Raw genomic sequence first — 18,616 nt, 5'->3', positions numbered from 1 at the left:
AGGGCGTACAGCAGGGGGCTGAGAACGCAGCCCTGAGGGGATCCGGTGCTGAGTGACAGTGGGGGGAGAGGTGGGGCCGAGTTGGACTGATTTAGACCGGTTTGCAAGAAAAACTTTGATCCAGGAGGATCACGGAGGATCTGAAGGTGGTCCAATTTGGCGGTGAGGATTTCTGGTATTATGGTGTTGAACGCTGAGCTGTAATCCATAATAAGCATCCTCATGTAGCTCTTCCTGCTCTCCAGATAGCTCAACTCTCTGTGAGGGGTGATGGTGGTGGCATTCTCTGTGGATCGATTTGGTCTGGAAGCAAACTGGTGGGGGTCGAGGGACGGGGGGTAGACAGTCTCTGATGTGCAGAGACACTATGTGCTCGAAACACTTCATGATTACAGACATGAGGGCTATAGGCCTGTAGTCATTGAGGCTGTCTATGCCAGTTCAGTCTTTCTTGGGGATGGGAAATGGTAATTCATTAGGTAGTAGAATATGGGGGCAGAAAAGAATAAATATCACTGATCACAGAGAGACAGACAGGAAAAAAATACTCTCACTTCTACATATAACCCCTAATTTAGACCCTTCAATCAACTTAACCTTCTGTCTGTGTACTGTGAGGGAAACAGGAGAAACCTCAGAAAACTCATGCAAATGCAGACCGCTTCACTGGTATGCAATGATCACACTAGAATACCTGCAAGATTGGTACAAACATCAATAAAACTAGCATTAATCAAATAACTAAAAACATATAGTGTCACAGTAGAATTTGAGTTGTAAAGGAAAGCATCTTTAAGAACAAAGTCAAAGGTGACAACAGGAGAGTACAACAACAGGGCCACTTGAAATGTATTTGAAATTGTGCAGAGTTCCTATTGGTAAGCTGGATGTTGAGGTGTGTGTAGGTGGCACTGATCACATAGCTGGTTGCTATAAAAGCAGGGTGATTGCTGTTCAGCAGCCACGGATCACATCATAAACTGACTGACAGCAAATACAATCTCTGAAAACTGATCTGTGTGGCTTGTTGTCCAAACAGGAGCAGATATGGGGAAAAGCAACTTTGAACTGGCACTTTGCCTCGTACTCATTGCTGCCTGTGGCTTACAAGGAAACATTAAACGTGACACACAAATTTTTATTGGGAAAAGGAACTGGACACAAGCAAGACTATTCTGCCAGACACATTATGTTGACTTGGCTACTTGGGACATGATAAATATGAAAGTTATTATACCATTTTTGGTCCAAAGGAATATCCCAAACATTTGGATTGGTCTGCTCAGAGATCCTGAAGATGACTCATTCTGGAAGTCTATAAATCTAAGGTGAGTGTCAATTTTGAAATGACCTTTATGTCAATATCCATGTCTGTTTATGTAAATATGACAAAACTGAGTTGCTGATTTTGAGATGATTGTTGTGTTGATTTCAGAACAGGTGAAGGTGTCTCAGGTGATGACCTCTCACATACCAGCAAATGGGCCTCTGCACAGCAGGACTACTGTGCAGTTGTAGGAGATGACCTCATGTGGTACAGTGCACAATGTTCAAGTATCAATAATGTCTACTGTTCCCGAGGTGATGTAATCCAGTATCACACTGTTATGCTCAGTTGATATGATGCTGTAAAGTACTGTATGGAAAACTATGGTTACCTAGCCACTGTCACCCAGGTAAACTCAGGTGATGTTGACAAACGGGGCTGGATTGGACTGTATCGAGTGGGAGGCAAGACCTGGAACTGGACGGGTAGTTTAGCATCTAGCTACAGAAACTGGGCACCAGGACAGCCACTCACTGCAGACTGTGGCTCTTTGCATGCTTTTATCGGAGGCTGGGTAGGCTATGCTTGCTCTGAAAAGTTTAACCCTTTTTGTTTTGTTGACAACCTGGTGGTGGTGAATGAGAACAAGACATGGGAGGACGCCTTGATTCACTGCAGAGAGATGAAAGCATCATGTGCTGGCTGTACGTACGACCTCCTGAGCCTGACCGATGTCTCTCAGTACAACTATGTCAGAGACAGGATCTACAGAGCAACCACTGATGAGGTTTGAGTTTATTAGTTTTGAATTATAGATGTTCTTCTAAATGCATCACTTGTTCATAGATTCTGCATTAAACACCAGAGGAGTTCACGTTCAAGTGGCTTTACTCTTTCTACTAGTTCAGTGCTTTAAGGCATAAATTCCAGGCTGTGCTGTGGAGATGTCCTTTCATGTCCAATGCGTTGAAAATGTATACTCTAGAAAAGAAGTGCGTGTAAAAATATATATATATTTTATTTATTTATTTATTTTTAAAAAAAGGATCAATATTCATTTCAGAAAAAGCTTCACTAAAGCCTTAGTAATCAGCATTTGTGTCTGGCTTAATTTGCAAATATAAATCTTTTTGTCAGTAATTGATTGATTTGCCAGTTTATTTGCATTTTTCAGCTTTCTCAAAAAACTACCAACACTTCCACAGCCAGGAGTGACTCTCCCAGTTTTGTCCTGTATTTCTCAGGTTTGGATTGGCTTGCGCTTCCTGGGAGGAAAATGGTTTTGGAGACAAACCAGGTCCCAAAGATATGCTGCTGGACTGTCCGTCCAACTGGGAACACTGTGGGACAAACAGCACGTGGATGATCAGGGACTGCGCAGACAGAAGAAACTTTGTCTGCATTCAAGTAACCCCTCAGTGAATGAAACTGGCAGCTTAACATCAAATGCTACAATAATGCTTGTTCTATCAGTTCTTTAGCATATATTTAATTATTGTACACCTCTAAGTTTGATTCTAATATTATTAATCCTTTCATTTTATGCAATATGACTGTAACAATCTCTGAAAACAATGGTGTACTCTGAGGTTGTAGATACTTTGAAATGAAAAGTGCAGGTGATGTTTCATTTGTTGTGTTTAAACCTCTGCATCTAGCATATAAATTGTTTTGGTTTGCCTTGCTTTTCATTTATAATTAATTTTTCATTAACATGAAATCATGACTTGCTGCTGCTACAGTGATACAGGCTCCTATAATGTTGGCTCTGTTAAGGTTATTGTAAAATATTTCAATTCAACAACCATCTCAAACAACTCTAGCTCTCAAAACGTAAGAATATTATTTAGTTTTTTTTAAAATACTCAGTCTATACCGATATATTTCTTGTTTGCTGAAGACAGATTGCATCATTTTGATGTTTTAAGCAATTAAATAACATATTAAGAGAAGTATAACTGACCACCTGGGCTCTAGTGGTGGGAAGGGCCTTTGCGAGCCTCCATTAAAGCAAAATCGCACCAGAAAAGAAAAAGAAAGGGAGGGAAGAAATGTCAGGGAAGTCTGCTGTGTGGAGAGAAGAGCAGAGCAGCTACAGGTTAAAATATATCATATAACATTTAGAAAAATTTAATCTAATGCAATTTAACATTCTGTTTTTAGGTTGACTCTACTTTAGAATTACAGTTTCATGAATATGAACTATATCTAAAAGTTTGGACAATCATTTAAGCTTTCATAATAATCAATAAAAAAATGTAATTACATTATTAACCATTATTATAAGTTTCATTAAGTTATAACTGGTGAAAAACTACCCGAGGTTGGCAAGGTCCCAAGATAGGGCTTGCACTTCTCACCACTGAAATCCAATAGGCCAGATAATTTAATTTTAAAGATCTAATTAGTGATTTTGCTAAAAAGAAAATGTGCCAAGTGGCATGTTACTGAGGAATAAACTCCATCATCATCTATACATTATCATTATTGATTTATTATATTATTATTTGCATTTATTATAATATGATTTTTTTAAGATTTCTTAGCACTTACGATTTTTTTGGCCTTCATGTTTTGAACCATTACACTGTAGATTAGGAAATCTGATGCTTTGTGTCCGTTACTGCAAATAAAACATGGCTCCAATGAAGAATTGTTCAGTTGTCTTTATCGTAAGCAGTTTCTAAATGTGAGCCTTACAAAGCTAGGATTGCCTTTTGACGCCCTTTTATGCAATAAATGAAACAAAGTAGATTTATTTACTTATATTAAAATCAATCATTCACGAGGGAGATGGGTTAAGAAAGGAAGCAGGGCCACAGATTATTTATACATACAGTCCTTAGTTTTGCGCTAAAGGCCCCCGGAACCAATTGTTAGGTTCCTACAGTAAGTAGAGCATTGTCGGATGCATTCCGAGGTGGAGCTGAGCTTACTTCCGTTTGTCATTCAGCTAGAGAGCTGCTGGATACATGGTGTGTCGCTTGTCAGGTATTTAAAACGCAGTAACGTTCTCCTTTTCTCTTTAAAAAGTCTTGATACGTCAAAACAAGGAAAGAAATGAGATTCGTAATCACAACATAGGAAAAGAAGGTGCCGGAGGGTTTGTTTGCTGGATGTCGCGGTGTGTCCGCACAGGGTGTGCGGGATGTAGCTTAGCTAGCTAATGCACTGGTTATTCATTTCCTTTAGGACCCTACACTACTCTGTAGCTCTGCTAATATTCATATAAAATACACAAGCTAAACGACTCACTCAGAGACGGCAGACTGTCTTTGAATTTTTGACATTTTAAATTCCCGCGATCAGTGCAGTGTCATCAGTGAGGAGTTGATATTAAAATACTTTTACAGTAAAGAAGTAAACCCTGGCTAAGGTTTAAATGGTGCTGAATGAACCAAAAACCCAGTGACGGTAAATACAGCAGATATTATTAAACTGTAACTGATAGTAATTCAAACCCGTAAGTGAGATATTTCGAACTTTTTGTCTGCTGCGGGAGTGAGCAGCTTTTCTGTGTTTTAAATCACTATAGTATCATATATAATCAAAGAGATGTTTTCTCTTGTTTTCTAACACAGTAAGTGTTTTTACTGACTTAAACTAATGCAATTGTTTCCCCCAGTCTTTGATCATTCTCTCTCTTTCTCTCTCTGCAGGAAGCTGCATTTTGTGACGAGACATCATGACACTTTTTCACTTTGGGAACTGTTTTGCTCTGGCCTATTTTCCGTACTTTATAACCTACAAGTGCAGCGGCCTGTAAGTGTCTGTGTGAATCAGTCAGTAATGCTTGACGGTATAAGATTTAAATGCAGTTACAAGTAACACACTCATACATGGGCTCACATAGACCCTTCTTTCACATTCTTCTTCTTCTTTGTCGTAACATATGTTGCCAGACTGGGAAGTGTCTGCTAATAATCTTCTTAGAAATGTTCGAGCTTTTGGAGAGGGTCCACATAATCCTCTTAGACCTGCATAGTGTGCATAGTACGTTCATTAAAGGCATAATGTAAACCCTTTCTCTCACCATTACTGCATGGATATATTAAAGCTCTGTTCATCTAATTCAGGCATGTCAAATTCATTTTAAATGATGTGCTATATTCAGCCCACGTTGATTTTAAGCAGGCTGGACCAGTGAAAGTACATAATGAATATGTAAAATTACAGAATAATTTCTATTAGTTGATTGCCAAGACTAATTATAAAAAATATAAGTTTCATTAATTTACAGAAGTTTTTTATTTTTAAAACTGTGGCCTCATTGTTTGTTTGGTTTTTTAAACATAATATAATAGATGGTGGAAAAACAGAAACCTTTGTCTATTAATTGTTTGTCTATTAATTTCGGGGTGTCAAACATGGTGCGAGGGCCAGATGCAAGTCGACACAGTAAATGTAAATGGACTGGTTCTTATATAGCGTAAATGAACAAAAACCTTGTCTTTTAGAATTACAGGGTATTCTAGGCTATGAGCTACTATTACATTTTCTGTACAATTATGCATTTATTCCTTAATTTAAGCACTTTAAAAGAAATATTAAGCTATTTAAGAGGTTAAATGCACAAAGGGAGGTTTCACTGGTCCAACCCACTTAAGATGCAAGTGAGCTGTATAATACCATTCATACTATACAAATTACTTTTGTATAGTATGAATGGTAAGCTGTTTTTTTATTGATATGGAAAGCTGTTAAATGTATGAAAATGCATAATAATAAGTTCATAATCTAAGCTGTTCAGTGGGCTCAATTGGAGTTTTTTGCTGGGGCTATTCTGGCCCCGGGCCTTATGTTTGACCCTCTTGAACAAATGTTCTCTGTTTAGCTCGGAGTACAATGCCTTCTGGAGATGTGTCCAAGCTGGAGCAATGTACCTGTTTGTCCAACTTTGTAAGGTGATACATTTTTTGTGGTTATGAAAATGGATCATATTTTTTTGAGGCAGGAAAAAAAGCACAAAGTTAACATAAGTAAGTTTGGGTTTCAGATGCTGTTTCTAGCCACATTTTTTCCCACGTGGGAGGGAGGAGTAGGAGCGTATGACTTTGTAGGGGTGAGTGTTTAATGACAGTAACAACACCAAAAAGGAAGATAATCGTTCTTGTCATGTGTATATCATTAGAGAAAGGAAAGCATACAGAATACCAGCTTTAGCATTAGGCTGTAATGTTCTTGTTTGCGTTTCAGGAATTCATGAAAGCCACAGTGGACCTGGCAGACCTTTTAGGCCTCCATCTCGTTATGTCTCGCAACGCTGGCAAAGGAGAATACAAGATCATGGTGGCTGCCATGGGCTGGGCAACAGCAGAGCTCGTGATGTCGAGGTTAGCACTAACGTCTCATTTTATCAAAATGTGCTACACATCTACACAACAGGGGCTCATTCTGCATGTACGATCACACGATCAAAGTCTTTAATGTGCTGTCACAGTGAAGTTTGCATAAGCTCAAACAAGCTCAGGAGACGTTTTCTGTAGCATAAGCAGCATTACGTGAGGACCTGAAACCGTGTTGCTTAACCATGGCTGTGCCGTTCTTGTGAGAGGAACTGGTTTTAATCGAGCCAGTGATAACGGGAGGATTTAAGGGGAAGGAAAATAGCTCAGTCATTAAAATCCCTTTGCCTGCTCATTTCTTTTAGAAAGATGTCACTTAAATAAATGATATGAAATGCATTCACTGCCCACAGTATATGACACCATTTCACCATGACACCAGCCATTTCTGCTGCCTTGTTTTTAAGTCAGACAACAGTAAAAAAAAATCCTACATAACATTTAAGTAATATTTAAAGCTGATAACTTTAAATATTACTTAAATCCGTAACCTGTTTTATATTGTTTTTTTTTTATAGTATTTCATTTTTAAATTTTACTTTGTGGCCACATGTCTGTGAAAGGCTCTTTATAAATAAATGTTATTTACCTTGAATATTAACGGAGTACATAAGAAAACATGTAAATGATAACTTAATTAACATGATGGACACAGAAGTTGCAACAGTTAATGAATATCTTACTGCAGCATGCTTTTTGATTATTAGTTTCCTGTTACTTTTCCCTCACTACAAAGTAAAAGAAAAATATCCAAGACAACTGTTCCTATTAAAAGCGGAACAAACATACCTGTTTCTTCTCTTATCGATAATTTTCAGTTTTACGTTTCTCACAGACTTCTAAAATATTTACTTTTGTCTTTATGACAGGTGGCCTATTTAAGTTTATTAAGAACTGTATATATGTAAAATCATATTATATAATCACCGAGTGAAACATGAAAAACAGGTCCCATAATTCACTATCCTGCTTTTCAGGTGTCTTCCCCTGTGGGTCGGAGCCAGAGGGATTGAGTTTGATTGGAAATACATCCAGATGAGCTTTGACTCAAACATTAGTTTGGTGAGTGACTGCTGCTCTTCTCCCTTTTTAATATTTTCACACTAGTGACTCATCTTGTTTGTAGCGGTTTTACAGAAACATCACAGTAGAAACAATTTGTTCTTTGCATGTTCAGAGAAATTTGAAGTTTAAACGACTTCATTCCTGCGTTTCTTTTCTTTGTTATAATTGGCATTATCGTCATTGTTGTAATATGAGTGATTTTATTCTGGTACATTACTAAGGTACATTACATTGCTACGGCATCAGTGGTATGGATGTTTACACGATACGACCTTCCAAAGAGCTTCAGGCTGCCTGTGACTGTGCTGCTGGCTCTCTGTGTCTATAAGGCCTTCTTAATGGAGTAAGTCTTGGATGTTTCATATTTCATGTTACCATTCTTATATTATATAGGCTTACACAATATAAGAATTATTGTATTTTTACCACATTAAAGTCATTTTTTACCTACAATAATATATTTAACATTTATCTGCCCTGTGTGGGTGTAGCAAGCATATTACTGTATGTACAGTAATATGTTGTATCCTGGACTAACATTGTTATGAAGATGTAGGAACAACACCGACAGAAGGATATCAGATCACACTTGCAACAATTTGAGTAACTTGAATAACTCGAATACAAAAAAATCCCTGATGCAAATTTTTTGCTTCGGTACTTCATTTAATGCAACAGAGATTGTCTGGGGTACCTGGATGTCCATCATGTGCATGCACAGAGGTACCAACGGACTGTTTCTGTTGGTACCTCTGTGCATGCAGGTACTTCAAAGTTACATGTGCAACCTGGGTGCAGGGGAAGAGCAGCAGTCGTCTCCTTTTCATTGTTTCACCTTTAAGCGCATACTGTGTATGTTGTTACCATTAGCTAGCTGCAGTGCTTACCACCTGTGCCAGTAGCCTCGACCCTTCAGTTGGAGCTCATTTTTTCTCTCCCAGAGGCTTCATAGATCACAACTCTCTGCACTCTGTTACTCAGAGTCGTGACAAAATGACAGGAGACGCAGTTGGGTGCAGTGACTGTCCAGGTGTTTCACATTGCCTGCAGCAGTTATCCAGAATGCATAGAACCCTAGTTATATTTGTAACTCTGATTTTACATCAAAGCCAAACGTCCAACTTAGGTGGGAGTGCATTAGTCCACCAGTGATGCTCCAACAATATAAATCTAGGAGGTGTAGGATTCATGAAAGGCATCAGCACAAAGCCTGTAATATTTATCAATTTTAAAAATTATTACAAATAATGTTCGTAAAATCATAAAATAAAAAGTCTGTAAAAAATACCTGAAATAGCTTTTAGGAAAAAATATTTTTGACTCGATAAACTGTTGCTTTATTGTTTGAAATTAGTTTTTGGGATTTAACTGCTGTTGAGTTCATGGGATTCATATACCGTACTTTCTGGACCATAAGCCGCTACTTTTTCCCTAGGTTTTGAGCCATGAGGCTTATACAAAGGTGCGGCTATTCTGTGGATTTTTCTTCCACCACTAGGGGGACTCTAACCAGAATTAGAATAAAAAACAAGATAGATGAAAAATCAATGCAAAGAAGAATACACTACTTTTTCTTTAGCAGATAGAACACGCACAACAAATTACCAACTGGTAATTATTTTCAAATCCTCGCCCCTTCATCATGGAAACCACACTGGATGATCAGGGACTGCGCAGACAGAAGAAACTTTGTCTGCATTCAAGTAACCCCTCAGTGAATGAAACTGGCAGCTTAACATCAAATGCTACAATAATGCTTGTTCTATCAGTTCTTTAGCATATATTTAATTATTGTACACCTCTAAGTTTGATTCTAATATTATTAATCCTTTCATTTTATGCAATATGACTGTAACAATCTCTGAAAACAATGGTGTACTCTGAGGTTGTAGATACTTTGAAATGAAAAGTGCAGGTGATGTTTCATTTGTTGTGTTTAAACCTCTGCATCTAGCATATAAATTGTTTTGGTTTGCCTTGCTTTTCATTTATAATTAATTTTTCATTAACATGAAATCATGACTTGCTGCTGCTACAGTGATACAGGCTCCTATAATGTTGGCTCTGTTAAGGTTATTGTAAAATATTTCAATTCAACAACCATCTCAAACAACTCTAGCTCTCAAAACGTAAGAATATTATTTAGTTTTTTTTAAAATACTCAGTCTATACCGATATATTTCTTGTTTGCTGAAGACAGATTGCATCATTTTGATGTTTTAAGCAATTAAATAACATATTAAGAGAAGTATAACTGACCACCTGGGCTCTAGTGGTGGGAAGGGCCTTTGCGAGCCTCCATTAAAGCAAAATCGCACCAGAAAAGAAAAAGAAAGGGAGGGAAGAAATGTCAGGGAAGTCTGCTGTGTGGAGAGAAGAGCAGAGCAGCTACAGGTTAAAATATATCATATAACATTTAGAAAAATTTAATCTAATGCAATTTAACATTCTGTTTTTAGGTTGACTCTACTTTAGAATTACAGTTTCATGAATATGAACTATATCTAAAAGTTTGGACAATCATTTAAGCTTTCATAATAATCAATAAAAAAATGTAATTACATTATTAACCATTATTATAAGTTTCATTAAGTTATAACTGGTGAAAAACTACCCGAGGTTGGCAAGGTCCCAAGATAGGGCTTGCACTTCTCACCACTGAAATCCAATAGGCCAGATAATTTAATTTTAAAGATCTAATTAGTGATTTTGCTAAAAAGAAAATGTGCCAAGTGGCATGTTACTGAGGAATAAACTCCATCATCATCTATACATTATCATTATTGATTTATTATATTATTATTTGCATTTATTATAATATGATTTTTTTAAGATTTCTTAGCACTTACGATTTTTTTGGCCTTCATGTTTTGAACCATTACACTGTAGATTAGGAAATCTGATGCTTTGTGTCCGTTACTGCAAATAAAACATGGCTCCAATGAAGAATTGTTCAGTTGTCTTTATCGTAAGCAGTTTCTAAATGTGAGCCTTACAAAGCTAGGATTGCCTTTTGACGCCCTTTTATGCAATAAATGAAACAAAGTAGATTTATTTACTTATATTAAAATCAATCATTCACGAGGGAGATGGGTTAAGAAAGGAAGCAGGGCCACAGATTATTTATACATACAGTCCTTAGTTTTGCGCTAAAGGCCCCCGGAACCAATTGTTAGGTTCCTACAGTAAGTAGAGCATTGTCGGATGCATTCCGAGGTGGAGCTGAGCTTACTTCCGTTTGTCATTCAGCTAGAGAGCTGCTGGATACATGGTGTGTCGCTTGTCAGGTATTTAAAACGCAGTAACGTTCTCCTTTTCTCTTTAAAAAGTCTTGATACGTCAAAACAAGGAAAGAAATGAGATTCGTAATCACAACATAGGAAAAGAAGGTGCCGGAGGGTTTGTTTGCTGGATGTCGCGGTGTGTCCGCACAGGGTGTGCGGGATGTAGCTTAGCTAGCTAATGCACTGGTTATTCATTTCCTTTAGGACCCTACACTACTCTGTAGCTCTGCTAATATTCATATAAAATACACAAGCTAAACGACTCACTCAGAGACGGCAGACTGTCTTTGAATTTTTGACATTTTAAATTCCCGCGATCAGTGCAGTGTCATCAGTGAGGAGTTGATATTAAAATACTTTTACAGTAAAGAAGTAAACCCTGGCTAAGGTTTAAATGGTGCTGAATGAACCAAAAACCCAGTGACGGTAAATACAGCAGATATTATTAAACTGTAACTGATATTAATTCAAACCCGTAAGTGAGATATTTCGAACTTTTTGTCTGCTGCGGGAGTGAGCAGCTTTTCTGTGTTTTAAATCACTATAGTATCATATATAATCAAAGAGATGTTTTCTCTTGTTTTCTAACACAGTAAGTGTTTTTACTGACTTAAACTAATGCAATTGTTTCCCCCAGTCTTTGATCATTCTCTCTCTTTCTCTCTCTGCAGGAAGCTGCATTTTGTGACGAGACATCATGACACTTTTTCACTTTGGGAACTGTTTTGCTCTGGCCTATTTTCCGTACTTTATAACCTACAAGTGCAGCGGCCTGTAAGTGTCTGTGTGAATCAGTCAGTAATGCTTGACGGTATAAGATTTAAATGCAGTTACAAGTAACACACTCATACATGGGCTCACATAGACCCTTCTTTCACATTCTTCTTCTTCTTTGTCGTAACATATGTTGCCAGACTGGGAAGTGTCTGCTAATAATCTTCTTAGAAATGTTCGAGCTTTTGGAGAGGGTCCACATAATCCTCTTAGACCTGCATAGTGTGCATAGTACGTTCATTAAAGGCATAATGTAAACCCTTTCTCTCACCATTACTGCATGGATATATTAAAGCTCTGTTCATCTAATTCAGGCATGTCAAATTCATTTTAAATGATGTGCTATATTCAGCCCACGTTGATTTTAAGCAGGCTGGACCAGTGAAAGTACATAATGAATATGTAAAATTACAGAATAATTTCTATTAGTTGATTGCCAAGACTAATTATAAAAAATATAAGTTTCATTAATTTACAGAAGTTTTTTATTTTTAAAACTGTGGCCTCATTGTTTGTTTGGTTTTTTAAACATAATATAATAGATGGTGGAAAAACAGAAACCTTTGTCTATTAATTGTTTGTCTATTAATTTCGGGGTGTCAAACATGGTGCGAGGGCCAGATGCAAGTCGACACAGTAAATGTAAATGGACTGGTTCTTATATAGCGTAAATGAACAAAAACCTTGTCTTTTAGAATTACAGGGTATTCTAGGCTATGAGCTACTATTACATTTTCTGTACAATTATGCATTTATTCCTTAATTTAAGCACTTTAAAAGAAATATTAAGCTATTTAAGAGGTTAAATGCACAAAGGGAGGTTTCACTGGTCCAACCCACTTAAGATGCAAGTGAGCTGTATAATACCATTCATACTATACAAATTACTTTTGTATAGTATGAATGGTAAGCTGTTTTTTTATTGATATGGAAAGCTGTTAAATGTATGAAAATGCATAATAATAAGTTCATAATCTAAGCTGTTCAGTGGGCTCAATTGGAGTTTTTTGCTGGGGCTATTCTGGCCCCGGGCCTTATGTTTGACCCTCTTGAACAAATGTTCTCTGTTTAGCTCGGAGTACAATGCCTTCTGGAGATGTGTCCAAGCTGGAGCAATGTACCTGTTTGTCCAACTTTGTAAGGTGATACATTTTTTGTGGTTATGAAAATGGATCATATTTTTTTGAGGCAGGAAAAAAAGCACAAAGTTAACATAAGTAAGTTTGGGTTTCAGATGCTGTTTCTAGCCACATTTTTTCCCACGTGGGAGGGAGGAGTAGGAGCGTATGACTTTGTAGGGGTGAGTGTTTAATGACAGTAACAACACCAAAAAGGAAGATAATCGTTCTTGTCATGTGTATATCATTAGAGAAAGGAAAGCATACAGAATACCAGCTTTAGCATTAGGCTGTAATGTTCTTGTTTGCGTTTCAGGAATTCATGAAAGCCACAGTGGACCTGGCAGACCTTTTAGGCCTCCATCTCGTTATGTCTCGCAACGCTGGCAAAGGAGAATACAAGATCATGGTGGCTGCCATGGGCTGGGCAACAGCAGAGCTCGTGATGTCGAGGTTAGCACTAACGTCTCATTTTATCAAAATGTGCTACACATCTACACAACAGGGGCTCATTCTGCATGTACGATCACACGATCAAAGTCTTTAATGTGCTGTCACAGTGAAGTTTGCATAAGCTCAAACAAGCTCAGGAGACGTTTTCTGTAGCATAAGCAGCATTACGTGAGGACCTGAAACCGTGTTGCTTAACCATGGCTGTGCCGTTCTTGTGAGAGGAACTGGTTTTAATCGAGCCAGTGATAACGGGAGGATTTAAGGGGAAGGAAAATAGCTCAGTCATTAAAATCCCTTTGCCTGCTCATTTCTTTTAGAAAGATGTCACTTAAATAAATGATATGAAATGCATTCACTGCCCACAGTATATGACACCATTTCACCATGACACCAGCCATTTCTGCTGCCTTGTTTTTAAGTCAGACAACAGTAAAAAAAAATCCTACATAACATTTAAGTAATATTTAAAGCTGATAACTTTAAATATTACTTAAATCCGTAACCTGTTTTATATTGGTTTTTTTTTATAGTATTTCATTTTTAAATTTTACTTTGTGGCCACATGTCTGTGAAAGGCTCTTTATAAATAAATGTTATTTACCTTGAATATTAACGGAGTACATAAGAAAACATGTAAATGATAACTTAATTAACATGATGGACACAGAAGTTGCAACAGTTAATGAATATCTTACTGCAGCATGCTTTTTGATTATTAGTTTCCTGTTACTTTTCCCTCACTACAAAGTAAAAGAAAAATATCCAAGACAACTGTTCCTATTAAAAGCGGAACAAACATACCTGTTTCTTCTCTTATCGATAATTTTCAGTTTTACGTTTCTCACAGACTTCTAAAATATTTACTTTTGTCTTTATGACAGGTGGCCTATTTAAGTTTATTAAGAACTGTATATATGTAAAATCATATTATATAATCACCGAGTGAAACATGAAAAACAGGTCCCATAATTCACTATCCTGCTTTTCAGGTGTCTTCCCCTGTGGGTCGGAGCCAGAGGGATTGAGTTTGATTGGAAATACATCCAGATGAGCTTTGACTCAAACATTAGTTTGGTGAGTGACTGCTGCTCTTCTCCCTTTTTAATATTTTCACACTAGTGACTCATCTTGTTTGTAGCGGTTTTACAGAAACATCACAGTAGAAACAATTTGTTCTTTGCATGTTCAGAGAAATTTGAAGTTTAAACGACTTCATTCCTGCGTTTCTTTTCTTTGTTATAATTGGCATTATCGTCATTGTTGTAATATGAGTGATTTTATTCTGGTACATTACTAAGGTACATTACATTGCTACGGCATCAGTGGTATGGATGTTTACACGATACGACCTTCCAAAGAGCTTCAGGCTGCCTGTGACTGTGCTGCTGGCTCTCTGTGTCTATAAGGCCTTCTTAATGGAGTAAGTCTTGGATGTTTCATATTTCATGTTACCATTCTTATATTATATAGGCTTACACAATATAAGAATTATTGTATTTTTACCACATTAAAGTCATTTTTTACCTACAATAATATATTTAACATTTATCTGCCCTGTGTGGGTGTAGCAAGCATATTACTGTATGTACAGTAATATGTTGTATCCTGGACTAACATTGTTATGAAGATGTAGGAACAACACCGACAGAAGGATATCAGATCACACTTGCAACAATTTGAGTAACTTGAATAACTCGAATACAAAAAAATCCCTGATGCAAATTTTTTGCTTCGGTACTTCATTTAATGCAACAGAGATTGTCTGGGGTACCTGGATGTCCATCATGTGCATGCACAGAGGTACCAACGGACTGTTTCTGTTGGTACCTCTGTGCATGCAGGTACTTCAAAGTTACATGTGCAACCTGGGTGCAGGGGAAGAGCAGCAGCCAGCAGTCGTCTCCTTTTCTGTTGGTACCTCTGTGCATGCAGGTACTTCAAAGTTACATGTGCAACCTGGGTGCAGGGGAAGAGCAGCAGCCAGCAGTCGTCTCCTTTTCATTGTTTCACCTTTAAGCGCATACTGTGTATGTTGTTACCATTAGCTAGCTGCAGTGCTTACCACCTGTGCCAGTAGCCTCGACCCTTCAGTTGGAGCTCATTTTTTCTCTCCCAGAGGCTTCATAGATCACAACTCTCTGCACTCTGTTACTCAGAGTCGTGACAAAATGACAGGAGACGCAGTTGGGTGCAGTGACTGTCCAGGTGTTTCACATTGCCTGCAGCAGTTATCCAGAATGCATAGAACCCTAGTTATATTTGTAACTCTGATTTTACATCAAAGCCAAACGTCCAACTTAGGTGGGAGTGCATTAGTCCACCAGTGATGCTCCAACAATATAAATCTAGGAGGTGTAGGATTCATGAAAGGCATCAGCACAAAGCCTGTAATATTATCAATTTTAAAAATTATTACAAATAATGTTCGTAAAATCATAAAATAAAAAGCTTATCTAGCACAGGTGCCGTATATTATGTTCAATTTGTTAGTAAAAATTATTAATAATTGTTCGTCTTATTCTTTTTATATTATATTTTCAGAACGGTAAATATAAGCATGGATATAAGTCTGTAAATAATTGGTTACTCTGAAATATGGAGGAATATTTTATTGTGATTATAAACTGTACTAGTTTTGGACTCGATCACAAAGCTGATTTTGACTTGTTATGATAACTGTCCATATGAAACACGAGTTAAATTGGTTTTTGTGGTGTTTAACTTTGCTATTGTTTGAGTTCAAGGGTGATCATATATCCACAATTGGTTAAAGAAGCTCTTGGCCTTTTTTCTATTGATAATCCCGACAAAGAACAACGGTTCTACTCTTTCTGAGACACTTACTTATAAGGACTTAAAGGAAAGAAGTTGGGAATTCCTCTAGAGCTATTGTATAGTTTTTTTGCTTTTGTTTCTAGGTTTCAAAGGCTTTTAAACATTCATAGAAGAGTCTTTGTTTGGTAGCTGAGCGTTGTTGGTGGGGTAAGTTCATGTTTTGTTAGTTTGGTAAAATAAACTTGTACACTATTTTGTCATCTTAATTAGGTTTTTCCTGGTTTGATGCGATTGTAGAGCTTATACAAAGGTGCGGGGGTCTGACTCTATGTCGCCGTATGTTTTCACTTGTGTGAACACACAACGACACCTAAGAGTTCGGGAATCTACATGCATATATTAATGAATACAGAATAATACAGATACGAGGTGAAAATTTCGAATGAGCTCAAGTATGGCATATATCACGTATTAATTCGGGTGTTAAGTCATGATGGAAGTGTAAGCTAATCATCTAGTGTTAGCTGCACCTAATGCTAATTACAGTTGGGCGCGTTTTGACTGGTAATTATTTTCCAGATAGATCGCTCTATGCTTTCTATCCTATTTCATTCATAAACTCCACTTTTATGCATAGTAAGTTCGGTCGATGGCAAGTTTTATTGAGGTGTGCATCGAGTCTTGTCTTATAGGAGGGAAACTGCCCGCCTTAGTTCGTTTGCATACTCCAGGCCTTAACTGGTATTTTTCCAAGCTTGGTAGACTTCTAATGTTCTAACTCCGTGCAGTTCGCAATTGCTATTTTAGGCGTCATATGAGCCAATCTAATGGGTGAGTACTGTTGATGGCGGTGCTGTTGGAAGAGGTCTCATGCAATGCCTAATAGTCGAGAAAGCTTTCCGTGTATATATATAATGATATATATTATATATATATATAGGATTTGTATATTGCTATGATATATATATATATTTATAAACTAGTATAATTATTATATATATATATTATATATTTATATATTATATTATAAGTATTATATTCATATGATATATTGTAGTATCATATATATAGTATTAATAGTTTATATCGTAAGTAAGGTGATTTATATATATATATATTGGTATCATATATACATGAATACATATATGTAGTATGAATACTTATATTATAGTCATATTTTGTATGATATATATATTTATTATATTTATTTATTTAGTGAGTGTATCTTATCTACTGTATATATAATTAGCAATTATATTCTATTTTATTTATATTTTTGTATTAATATGTTATTTTGTGGATGGATGATGACAGTATACAGTATATATATAATCGTGGTTGATATTGATCATTATTCATTTAGTTGGTTATTGTTCGCATTATATTATTATTAGTCCTTGTATTGTGCATTTATTATCCACCTTATATATGGATTGCAGGTTGTGTTATTGTAGTGTAATCATATATTATAGTTCATTTTGTGCTTTAATACATAGTTATCTTGGTTTAATGTGTTACCTATATAGATAGTAGGGTAGCATATAATATTGTTTCTTATGATACCATACTACATTATATATCTATATATTGAGAGTAACCTATATGATTATCTTATTTCTTGAGGTGTATGGTTTATTTAGGTTTCATATGATAGGCATGTAAGGTGATATATATTGTTTATATAGCGGTTATTTGTAACCAGTATATGGCTTTTTTTTGTTATAACATAGTATATTTATATTAGCTTAGTGATTTTTATAGGCTGTTTGTGGGATGGTTGTTCTGCATCGGTGAATTTTTCTTTTTAGTGGGTGCTGGTTGCTGGTGCGGGTTACATGGATTATGGGCGTGTTTTATGATATGTTTGCGAAGCCGTTCCCATGTCTCTATGGGTTTCTTTTTTTGTCCTCCTCTCCCTCTGGGGCAGCATTCGGGCTCGCGATCCTGTTCACGCGTGGCCGGTCTTTGCGGGTCCCTTCTGTGTTTCCTTCCCTGGGTCGGATGCCTCTGTTTGCTTTCTCTTTTGGTTTTCTGTTTCTCTTCTCCTTGTTTGTTCTTTCCTGTTCTCTGTGGTTGGTTTGTGGGGTTTCTGCTGCGTGTGTGGTTGGGTGGGGTGGGGCTGTTTCGGGTGCGCTGTGTCTGGTGGTTTTGGCGTTTGTTCGGCTTGGGTTGTGTGTTGTGGTGGGGCTGTCTGCGTTCTCTTATCTCTTTTTGTGTTGCCTCTTGGGCGTTTGTGGTGGTTGGTCGGCGGCTTGGTGTGCGTGTTTGTTGCTGGTGGCTTCTTCTGTGGGTGGCTTTTGGTACGTTTTTCCCGTTTTGTCCTCTCCCGTTATGTTGGCGCTGGCCGCCTCCTTCGCGCTCGGTTTGGAATCTAGTAAAGGAATCAAGGGAACTAAGATATAGTAGAGTAAATAAAGATAATATAAATATATATATATATAGTATATATACATATATATATATATATATACATATATATACATATATATATACTATATATATAATATATATATACATATATATATATATACATAT

General features: G+C 36.9%; 2 protein-coding genes across 2 annotated transcripts in view; both read left to right on the top strand.

Moving 5' to 3' along the window:
- The first annotated feature begins 4,134 nt into the window (after nt 1-4,134).
- Nucleotides 4,135-9,313, top strand: LOC121815926 (transmembrane protein 147-like). Its single transcript, XM_042228996.1, has 7 exons — nt 4,135-4,258; nt 4,927-5,029; nt 6,102-6,171; nt 6,264-6,329; nt 6,464-6,600; nt 7,590-7,674; nt 7,899-9,313. The coding sequence occupies exons 2-7, from the start codon at nt 4,953-4,955 to the stop codon at nt 8,022-8,024; spliced, it is 561 nt and encodes a 186-aa protein (XP_042084930.1). The 5' UTR covers nt 4,135-4,258; nt 4,927-4,952; the 3' UTR covers nt 8,025-9,313.
- Nucleotides 9,314-10,840: 1,527 nt separating this feature from the next.
- Nucleotides 10,841-18,616, top strand: part of LOC102296359 (transmembrane protein 147) — an 8,815-nt gene continuing 1,039 nt past the window's right edge. The window contains exons 1-7 of the mRNA XM_005943810.2: nt 10,841-10,964; nt 11,633-11,735; nt 12,808-12,877; nt 12,970-13,035; nt 13,170-13,306; nt 14,296-14,380; nt 14,605-14,726. Of these exons, the coding sequence (XP_005943872.1) occupies nt 11,659-11,735; nt 12,808-12,877; nt 12,970-13,035; nt 13,170-13,306; nt 14,296-14,380; nt 14,605-14,726 (557 nt within the window). The 5' untranslated portion in view covers nt 10,841-10,964; nt 11,633-11,658. The remainder of the gene's footprint in view (nt 10,965-11,632; nt 11,736-12,807; nt 12,878-12,969; nt 13,036-13,169; nt 13,307-14,295; nt 14,381-14,604; nt 14,727-18,616) is intronic.

Source organism: Haplochromis burtoni, unplaced genomic scaffold, assembly GCF_018398535.1.
Source record: "Haplochromis burtoni strain Fernald_Lab_line unplaced genomic scaffold, NCSU_Asbu1 Contig_373, whole genome shotgun sequence".
NCBI lineage: Eukaryota > Metazoa > Chordata > Actinopteri > Cichliformes > Cichlidae > Haplochromis > Haplochromis burtoni.
The sequence above is the reverse complement of the archived record's forward strand: the minus strand, read 5'-3'. Positions and strand labels throughout refer to the sequence as shown.

Excerpts from the sequence above, each read along its gene's own strand:
- LOC121815926 (XM_042228996.1), top strand. The coding sequence starts at position 4,953 with ATGACACTTTTTCACTTTGGGAACTGTTTTGCTCTGGCCTATTTTCCG. Across the intron at positions 5,030-6,101 it reads ACCTACAAGTGCAGCGGCCT|CTCGGAGTACAATGCCTTCT; the intron begins GTAAGTGTCTGT and ends TTCTCTGTTTAG. Across the intron at positions 7,675-7,898 it reads TTGACTCAAACATTAGTTTG|GTACATTACATTGCTACGGC; the intron begins GTGAGTGACTGC and ends TACATTACTAAG.